Below are 10,713 nucleotides of genomic sequence, written 5' to 3'. Positions count from 1 at the left end.
TGTTTGTAATGTCCGTGAGGACCGCAGTTTTCCTGGGAAGCTATTACAAAGGCCTAAGTGACAGGAGCACCTGGCGAATGGCAGAGAACTGCATGTTTATTGTGAGTATTGTCAGATGTTCACAAAGTCATTGAGCATATCAGTGATCCCCCACTTGGTCTTATGGCTGGTTCCTTGGTGTATAATCAGTTCACATCTTTCATAAGCTTCCCAGTATGTGTGTTTATTCATGGAGGAACTGTTCTGAGATCAGATGATAAGATAAGCTCATAGAAGGTAACCAGAAACATACTAGTAAATTGAGTATGGGCTGAAAAGTAAGAATTGTACCATTTTCCCAGTGCCCATCTGTACAGATGACCAGCCCTGTCCGGTTTGTTAGTAATCACTTTCTGACAAACAGGACAACCCATTTAAGGGATGTAATTGGTGGTGTGCTAGTACATGTATAGTACAGGTGCAGTCGTAGTACAGGTGTAATACTGCTTTAGTACAGGGGTATCAAGCACTGTAGTGCGGAAGGAGGTTTTATGTCACTGTCACTGCTGAGCCGACAAATAAAAATATCTAACAACAGTGGTACAGTGGTGAGATACGAAAAGATGGATGACACAGACATGGGTTATAGTTTTTTTAACTGGGCATCTATAGGATGTACTTATAAGGAAGGTGTTTATAATAAATGGCTGTTCACAAAATGTGTGTAAGAGCTGTCTGGTAAAAGTTAAACTGTTGTAAAAAGCGCTATATAAATAAAATTTGACTGATTGATTGATTTTGAAAATCTGAAGCTCTCTAAAGATGAGAACTTCTGCACATTGACTTTAATTTGTGAGGATATGATTTTTGGCGAATGACACAAATGACACTGAAATCTGACTAAACCCTCTCGTCACTGGGGCTCAGAGATTCGATTCTGGGACCAAGGGCTCCTGCCTGAGTTCCAGCTCTGGCCTAAACACAACAGTCAACTATTACAGTGTCCTTAATATCTCCAGGAGAGAGAGTCCCTCCAAAGACATGCTAGATATAACCTTGATGCTGCTTCAGTCTTTTGCTTCTATGAATTTCTAGGAATTTTGAGTGATTCTGGCAAATTCAGTCTAAATAAACATGAGACGTCACCTGAAAATAAGAAGACTCTGTCTTTTTAAAATTTATAATATATGGAATTTCTGCAGTTCTGTTCTACAGCCTCAAATAATTTACATAATGCAAGTGAGTTTAATCATTAAAATAATATAACAATATTATTATTATTATTATTATTATTAATAATAATAATAATAATAATAATAATAATAATAATAATAATAATAAGAAGAAGAAGAAGAAGAAGAAGAAGAAGAAGAAGAAGAAGAAGAATCCTGAGCCTCAGGTAATTTACGTAATACAAGACCAATCACTGGCCATGAAATGAGGCCCTGTCACTCCAGTTGTAGGACAAATGTGTGTGAAAGCTCTGGTGGCGAAGTTTGAGTGGGACCTCATTTTCTGCTGGTTATATGGGCTCTTGACTGGGGCTGAGAACACACGGACTGTTCTGGAAGGTGGTGAAGGGCCGGTGCTGTGACGTGGGGGGTGAGGCTGACCTTCACGCTCCTGTGGTACTTCTGCAGCTCACGGCAGAGTCCCTCTAGTCTGCTGCGGGCCAGGACGGCCCGGCTCTGCTGCAGCTGGAGCTGGTCCCTGTGCTGGACCAGGAGACCCTGTCTGTGCTGCAGCAGTCTGAGCTGCCTCTGCTCCTTCCTCTGCTCCTGCAGCTACACACACACACACACACACACACACACACACACACACACATAGACTACACTTAACCAGCTTTAACACAACAAATGTCTGGTGGTTTCAGGGTCCTAAGAGGATTTGAACGTCCGTCTGAGATGGAAATATATGTTGATGTGAAACCCATATTCCCGCACAACTTCTTGCTCCTCACTGATTGGAGCAGCAGCTACAGATCACGTTTCTTCCCCTTTTCCTGTCTTCTCTGGACTTTGACTTAGCCCACGTTCATAAAGATGAAACATGCATGTATGCTTCTGTTGAAAGCACCGCAAGGCCTTTTCTCCTGTTTGACTCGTCCCAAGTGTTGGTGGTGCAAGAGAAGCAGCAACCACAGTGTCTCACCGCACAGCAGTGTCAGAACGCACAGCGGTGACTCCACACCACATCAGTGTCTCACCACACAGCGGTGTCTCCACACCACATCAGTGTCTCACCGCACATCAGTGTCTCACCTGAAAGCGTTGTCTCACCGCACATCAGCTCTGACTCACCAGGTCAACACAAAACAGTGAAAATTTAGGTAATCACAGTATAGACCCAGTATAGACCCCTCCACAACACCCTCCCCTCCATGAGACCCTCCATGACAGACCACCCCCACTCCTCCACTCTGTTCTGTGCTTGACTCACCCCTCTACCCCTCCAATGGTGTTGCTGCCGCTGGTACTATCTGTACTGAAGCGTTCATGCTTGGTCCCCCCGGGGACCGGACACTCACCAGCTCGGCATATTTTTTCAGCACCGTCTCCACTTTCTCCTCTGGTGAGCCGAGCTCTTTTAAGGTTTGCAGCAGGAGTGAAGCATCTTTACCTGCACAGACAGATCACAGCACTGCGGTCACCTCCAGCCTGGTGACACAGACACTGAGAAAAGATGAAGGGACGGAGCACTCTGGGGACGGAGCACTCTGGGGACGGAGCACTCTGGGGACGGGCCCGTGTGCCGTGGACGCCTGGGACAATGTTGAATTGTTGACTTCAGCTGAAATTTGTTAATGCAAAATGGCACACACCTAAATAAAGTGAAATGCCATCATGTTACATTTGGCTTCGATGTGAATAATTTTCTTACAGCATGAAGGGATTTCCTGCAGAACGGGTCTCTGCTCTTTGTTCTATTTTTGTAATCTTTACTTGTATGATTCTTCTAAGTGCTTCCTAACCTTGATTGCATCTACATCAGGCATATCCAAAGTTCGGCCCACAAACCTCCACCAGCAGTAAAATCAGTAACATGCGGCCCGCCAGCACCCGCTATTTTATAAATAAAATACCCGTTATCTTATATTCCACCAGAAGATGGCAGTATACCTGGTATACACGAGTAGACCTCGCCACAATGCCCCCCCCCCTCCTTATTTATTCTAAAATAAATAGGATCATTTGCATAAATTAGATAATGGTCGGCCCCCACACAGTTTCACTTTACCGGATCTGACCCTCATTGCAAAAAGATTGAACACCTCTGCTCTACATTACACAGAGATTTAGGGTCTGTCCCAAAACTAGTGAGCTGTCTACACAGACACTCTCCTGACACGTAGGCTGTCCCAGTTGAGATATACCTTAAATAAGCTGCTTACTGAGAGACCTTAAATAAGCTGCCTACTGAGAGACCTTAAATAAGCTGCCTACTGAGAGACCTTAAATAAGCTGCTTACTGAGAGACTTAAATAAGCTCCCTACTGAGAGACCTTAAACTGGCCGAGTGTTAAATCAACATCGAATGGTACCTCAGCTGCTAAGGTAATCCGATGATTCCACGCAAGCCCAACTTGGAAATAGTTTGAAAGAAAAATTCATAAATATATGTCTTGATATAAAACCACATGGTATTTAGTTTACGTTTTATGTTAGTTTGTGACCAAACCTACTGGTTATATACAGTTATGCAATTATATACAGTTTTATACGCAGAGGGATTAGCATTTATGCTATCAGAGTCTGAAGCCTCAAGCTACCATTAAAATTGCACTAAAAATGGGCAGAGCACGATCCATCGTGCTGAAACGCAGAGGCAACACTAGAAACTGAGGTAAATAAGAACAAGCTGTGATGAAATTACTTTCTAACTAGAGCGTCTCGATATGCCTTATGAGGATGGATATCGGTTATAACGCTGCCTACTTAAACACCTGCCTTCGTATACAGGTCCTACTCACCTCCTCTACATGGATGCTTTAAAACGATGGGTAGGCCAGACTCCTAACACATGGCAGACTACTAACAGACGGCAGAATCCTAACACATGGCAGACTTCTAACTCAGGCACATGTATATTTTTACCCACTGATTATAGGTGTTTTTTAAAACCCTGCTAAGTATCAGGGATAAAGGTCTGAGATAATGAATGCACATTTGTTCTTGTATTTATCCTGATACCCTGAAGCACCTTGAACATTTTTACCTCCTAGCACTGATGAGTCAGAAAAGCAAAACAACAGAGAATACATTCTCAGTCAGGAGAATACGTTCTCAGTCAGGGGAATACGTTTTCAGTCAGGAGAATACGTTTTCAGTCAGGGGAATACGTTTTCAGTCAGGAGAATACGTTCTCAGTCAGGAGAATACGTTCTCAGTCAGGGGAATACGTTCTCAGTCAGGAGAATACGTTTTCAGTCAGGAGAATACGTTCTCAGTCAGGAGAATACGTTCTCAGTCAGGAGAATACGTTTTCAGTCAGGGGAATACGTTTTCAGTCAGGAGAATACGTTCTCAGTCAGGAGAATACGTTTTCAGTCAGGAGAATACGTTCTCAGTCAGGGGAATACGTTCTCAGTCAGGAGAATACGTTCTCAGTCAGGGGAATACGTTTTCAGTCAGGAGAATACATTTTCAGTCAGGAGAATACGTTCTCAGTCAGGAGAATACGTTCTCAGTCAGGGGAATACGTTCTCAGTCAGGGGAATACGTTTTCAGTCAGGAGAATACGTTCTCAGTCAGGGGAATACGTTCTCAGTCAGGAGAATACGTTCTCAGTCAGGAGAATACGTTCTCAGTCAGGGGAATACGTTCTCAGTCAGGAGAATACGTTCTCAGTCAGGGGAATACGTTTTCAGTCAGGAGAATACATTTTCAGTCAGGAGAATACGTTCTCAGTCAGGAGAATACGTTCTCAGTCAGGGGAATACGTTCTCAGTCAGGGGAATACGTTTTCAGTCAGGAGAATACGTTCTCAGTCAGGGGAATACGTTCTCAGTCAGGAGAATACGTTCTCAGTCAGGAGAATACGTTCTCAGTCAGGGGAATACGTTCTCAGTCAGGGGAATACGTTCTCAGTCAGGAGAATACGTTCTCAGTCAGGAGAATACGTTCTCAGTCAGGGGAATACGTTCTCAGTCAGGGGAATACGTTCTCAGTCAGGAGAATACGTTCTCAGTCAGGGGAATACGTTCTCAGTCAGGGGAATACGTTCTCAGTCAGGGGAATACGTTCTCAGTCAGGAGAATACGTTCTCAGTCAGGGGAATACGTTTTCAGTCAGGAGAATACATTTTCAGTCAGGAGAATACGTTCTCAGTCAGGAGAATACGTTCTCAGTCAGGGGAATACGTTCTCAGTCAGGGGAATACGTTTTCAGTCAGGAGAATACGTTCTCAGTCAGGGGAATACGTTCTCAGTCAGGAGAATACGTTCTCAGTCAGGGGAATACGTTTTCAGTCAGGAGAATACGTTCTCAGTCAGGAGAATACGTTTTCAGTCAGGAGAATACGTTCTCAGTCAGGGGAATACGTTCTCAGTCAGGAGAATACGTTCTCAGTCAGGGGAATACGTTTTCAGTCAGGAGAATACATTTTCAGTCAGGAGAATACGTTCTCAGTCAGGAGAATACGTTTTCAGTCAGGAGAATACGTTCTCAGTCAGGAGAATACGTTTTCAGTCAGGAGAATACGTTCTCAGTCAGGGGAATACGTTCTCAGTCAGGAGAATACGTTCTCAGTCAGGGGAATACGTTTTCAGTCAGGAGAATACATTTTCAGTCAGGAGAATACGTTCTCAGTCAGGAGAATACGTTCTCAGTCAGGGGAATACGTTCTCAGTCAGGGGAATACGTTTTCAGTCAGGAGAATACGTTCTCAGTCAGGGGAATACGTTCTCAGTCAGGAGAATACGTTCTCAGTCAGGAGAATACGTTCTCAGTCAGGGGAATACGTTCTCAGTCAGGAGAATACGTTCTCAGTCAGGGGAATACGTTCTCAGTCAGGGGAATACGTTCTCAGTCAGGAGAATACGTTCTCAGTCAGGGGAATACGTTCTCAGTCAGGAGAATACGTTCTCAGTCAGGGGAATACGTTCTCAGTCAGGGGAATACGTTCTCAGTCAGGGGAATACGTTCTCAGTCAGGGGAATACGTTCTCAGTCAGGAGAATACGTTCTCAGTCAGGGGAATACGTTCTCAGTCAGGGGAATACGTTCTCAGTCAGGAGAATACGTTCTCAGTCAGGAGAATACGTTCTCAGTCAGGAGAATACGTTCTCAGTCAGGAGAATACGTTCTCAGTCAGGGGAATACATTTTCAGTCAGGAGAATACATTTTCAGTCAGGAGAATACATTTTCAGTCAGGAGAATACGTTCTCAGTCAGGAGAATACGTTCTTAGTCAGGGGAATACGTTCTCAGTCAGGAGAATACGTTTTCAGTCAGGGGAATACGTTCTCAGTCAGGGGAATACGTTCTCAGTCAGGGGAATACGTTTTCAGTCAGGGGAATACGTTCTCAGTCAGGGGAATACGTTTTCAGTCAGGGGAATACGTTCTCAGTCAGGGGAATACGTTCTCAGTCAGGAGAATACGTTCTCAGTCAGGGGAATACGTTCTCAGTCAGGAGAATACGTTCTCAGTCAGAGAAGCTCCAGAGTTGTACTGAGTGTAGCACTTCCCTTTGATGTTCAGCACTGTGGCTCAAGGGGTTCTCTGGAAAATCTTTGGGATTTGGGGACTGTGGTGGATACATCATACAAGCCCTCTCAATTGTTTCAGATTTTGCCACATGTCATTTTGATACCTTACACACATCTGATAATTTAGCAGTTATTTTTTTCAAACGCTTCAAACTTATGTGCTTCCAGGGAGATGTTGACTGATGGGGATAACTGAACAGGGCCCCATTTCCCAAGATCATCGTAGTGATAAGATCATCTTAAATGAGACAGTGTGTTTAATGTAACATTATCCTCACCCGTTTAAAGGGCATCTTTGTTTTATGAGGCTTTTGGGTGACCTGACCCAGAAACGTAGACTGGTATTATTTTTTCAATGCATTTACTCTGACAGCTAAACTGATGTTAATGTTGTATACACCGAATGTGAACCATCATGTACTTCAGCATGATATAGCATAAATTATAATGAATTAGCATAAATTAGTAATTAGTGAGAATGGAATAATCCAAAACCCCTTTCTGCTGTCTCCATGTACCAGCTAGCTGGCCGAGAATAGCTGGATCAGAAAGCACTGTTCACCAATGTGTTTAGGTGGGATAGGTGTTAACTACTGGGACAGATGCTCACTACTGGTATAGGTGTTATTTACTAGGACAGGTGCTCACTGCTGTGACAGATGTTAACTACAGGTGTTAACTTCTAACTACTAGAGCAACTGTTAACTCCTGGGACAGGTAAATTCTCCACTGCTAAAATGTTATTGGTGAAAACTTAAATTAAGCTTAGTCTCAACAACAAACAAAGCACATGGTGAACAGTGCAGTTTCATGGAGTAACCACCACCTGAATCACACCCACGCATGTTCAGCCTTAGCAGACTCCATTACCATGACAGTCTGGAAAAGACAGGGCAACGACAAAGCCGACTTCTTACCAAGTCCTCTGAGAAGCTTTTCAGCCGGGGACTCCTTCCCACCATCCGCCCTGGCCACCACATCCTCCACCATGGTCTCTTCCTCCAGCTCCTCCTCCTTGTTCTCCAAGATAGAGATCTGTTCTTCCATCAGGCTGGATGCTGAGCCGTATGTGTTGATGATATCCTCCAACTGTCTGCTAAAGTCCTCCATTGGTTCTTGCTCCTCAACACCATTGACCTGATCACTGGTGTTGACCTGATCACTGGCATTGGCCGGGGGCTGTGAACTGCTCTCCATGATCTGCTGAACAAATATCAAAAAATGTCACTAACTGAGTCCATTTCAGTAAGGTCAAAAAACTGGCCCCAGGAAGAAGGTGACTGATTACAATAGGTAGCTGTGCCAAGTTCTTGATGACAGTCTTGGCTTCATGTCGAAATTGGACCAGGCGAATTAATGAAGAGTGAGTGGAGAATGGTGTTGTAGGAGGCTCTAAATCACCAGCTACTAAATGGTTTTTTGGAGACAGATTGCTTCGGGAGGTTTGTGGTGTGTGTGTAAATAGGGAGGCTTTGTGCTTTCTATGCAAACGCCTGCTGGTGTTTGTAGAAAATGCAAATACAAATTTAGCAGAAATGAGAGAACATTTCTTTCTGATTAATGTGATTGCCTCGGGTAGAAACAACCAGAAATCTACAATACGTCACATTAAATATCTTTCACTCTTCTACACCTTTCTGTGGAGGTTCTTGATGTAAATCTTCATCAAAAGTTCTCTTTGCCTCCTAAATGGTTAAATAAATTTAAGCAGCTCATTAATGCCTGTAGAAACATGCCAAAGCTAATTTGATGGTGAAGACTTCACACATAATGTGAAATATAAGTAAAACGTAAACGTCATAACCAAGATGTATGGCACTTCGATTAAGATGAGATGGTCATTGCAACATGGTAAAGAGCCACACAGTGTTGCAAAGACCTGCATGTGGATTTAAATTTATTTAAATTAAATTAAATGTATCTAAATTAGGTGTGACAGAGCTTCACATTCCTGTATCCCTTTCCTTATCTCAGATGAGCTTTCCACTGGACCTTCTTAGACCCCAGTGAGAGATTTTGCAAAACAGTTATTGTCTGAGGTACCAAGTAAAACAACAGACAGCATGGTATGGATACAAAGATTTTTAAGAATACATAGCTACTGAATTAATGAAACTGCACCCAGGCCTTAACTAAAACTAAAATTGAATGGAGTAAGATTTAAAACTGCAGTTTAATCTCACTAGTGCACATTTTGTAAATTAAGCAGATATATTTTGCAATTAGATTATTGATGTATTCCGTATTTTCTTATCGTTATATTACCATCCTCCTTGCGTATACATCAGGGTTTGGTTTAACAGTCGCTGTATGAGTCACTGTATGACCAGAGAGGCAGCGTGTGACACTGCTCCGTGTGACGCACGCTATCGGGGTCACGCTGACACGCTTTTTGGGGAGGGGGGGATGCAGAAACTCAGCGGTTTAGAATCTCTGCACGTCTATGTCTGCCACAGATCACTGGCAGGCCTCGAGACCTCCCTCTGACCGGCATTTGATTTCATGTGGAATGAACGTTTTGAGGTTGTTTATCCTCCAGCTCTGAGGCTTCATGGCTACTGCTGCTTATCAGGTTAAAATTACACCCCCCCTCCCCACTCTACCCAGCACCAGTCAGGCTCCTGAACAGAGCCACACAGCACCTGTTCTGAGGCCCCAGCTCTATATCTGGAGCTTCTAAATATGGGCAGGCTGCTATTCCGTAGTCCAGCCACTCAGCCTCTGTCAAAGATGCCACTTTTGTGTAAAGTGGAAGGAACTCGTACATTGGACACAGGAACTGTGTCCATTGTTCATAGGCCTGGGGGCTCATGGGCACTGGTTGGCCCATTTAATGTTCCATTTAGTTAAAACATCAATGGCAATGTCAATAACACAAATTAATTCAGATTCATGCAACATTAGATGTTCTGCATACCTAGACTTGTACAGCAGATTGATAATGAAAATGTTCATATTTCAGCTTTGTTGATATTTGTTCATAGGGATCAACTACTTAAACACAGATAGCCATATCATCCTAATCTCAACAAGTAGGTAAGAGGCATAACGTCAAACCCAAGCAAGAACCAGCAGAGAAACAGTAGCATTACAACACAGTGAAAAGATGGTTAGGAAACACATCATGAGCTACCGGCTGCTACACAGTTAGTTCCATTTGCTGTGAGAATATATTTCACATTTTAAAACACAATACTTACACAGTGCGTGTTCTTGCTATCTAGAGAGCAAGAGGGAATAATAGAGCAGTCGTCCACAGTGCCAGAGAAGAGAGAGAGAGAGAGAGAGAGAAGTGAGGAGAATCCAAATGGAGTCGAGTGCCCAGGACAACAGCTGTGACATACGAAGCCCTCAAAATAACCTCTGGCTGGAACTTAATGTTGGCCAATGGAGAGCGCTGGCTTGTCTCAGGGAACAGGCCTGTCGTGATCTTTCTGATCTTTTAGCAACATTGACATATCCTCAAAGTCCCCTAGAGTTGTGTCAGAATTCAGGCGACTGACTTCATACCCTGCTTTAACGTTGGACATTTTATAACAATTTACAACAGTTTAGTTGAAATAATTTACAGACAATATTCAAGTGTCTATCGTTCCCATATCATGGGATATCAAAGAGGATGAGAACCAGTTAAGACAAACAACATATGAAGTGATGGTTAAAAGCATTTAAATGCTAATAATACACACACACACACACACACACACACACACACACACACACACACACACACACACACACACACACACACACACACACACAGAGATGCATTTCATTTATTTGAACACCATAAAGTTGTAGTGAATATACATGTTGTAGGCTACTAAGGCTCGATTATTAAATGTATCTAAAGTGGGACCATAAGGTGGCACTAATCTCCTTCATTCTTCTGAAACGGTTCTGCACCAGTTTAAAGACGTGTTCAGATTCTGTATGTGATTCTTTGTCTTTGCACCATTGATCCTGCACTTAAAGGTGAGGTATACCAACTCCCACTCTCTGCTCATTAACATCCCTGCTCATT

At 43.3% G+C, this 10,713-nt stretch overlaps 1 protein-coding gene across 3 annotated transcripts in view; it reads right to left on the bottom strand.

Annotated features, from left to right (window-relative positions):
- Positions 1 to 10,021, bottom strand: part of txlnba (taxilin beta a) — a 19,856-nt gene extending 9,835 nt beyond the window's left edge. For 2 of the 3 annotated variants that reach the window (XM_077017334.1, XM_077017335.1), the window contains exons 1-4: positions 9,890 to 10,021; positions 7,607 to 7,892; positions 2,510 to 2,601; positions 1,593 to 1,763 (exon numbers count right to left, since the gene is read on the bottom strand). In XM_077017334.1, the coding sequence (XP_076873449.1) occupies positions 1,593 to 1,763; positions 2,510 to 2,601; positions 7,607 to 7,886 (543 nt within the window). In that variant the 5' untranslated portion in view covers positions 7,887 to 7,892; positions 9,890 to 10,021. The remainder of the gene's footprint in view (positions 1 to 1,592; positions 1,764 to 2,509; positions 2,602 to 7,606; positions 7,893 to 9,889) is intronic. The other variant, XM_077017337.1, reaches the window with a different exon arrangement.
- Positions 10,022 to 10,713: the final 692 nt, after the last annotated feature.

This window comes from Brachyhypopomus gauderio, chromosome 9, assembly GCF_052324685.1.
Source record: "Brachyhypopomus gauderio isolate BG-103 chromosome 9, BGAUD_0.2, whole genome shotgun sequence".
Taxonomy (NCBI): domain Eukaryota; kingdom Metazoa; phylum Chordata; class Actinopteri; order Gymnotiformes; family Hypopomidae; genus Brachyhypopomus; species Brachyhypopomus gauderio.
The sequence above is the reverse complement of the archived record's forward strand: the minus strand, read 5'-3'. Positions and strand labels throughout refer to the sequence as shown.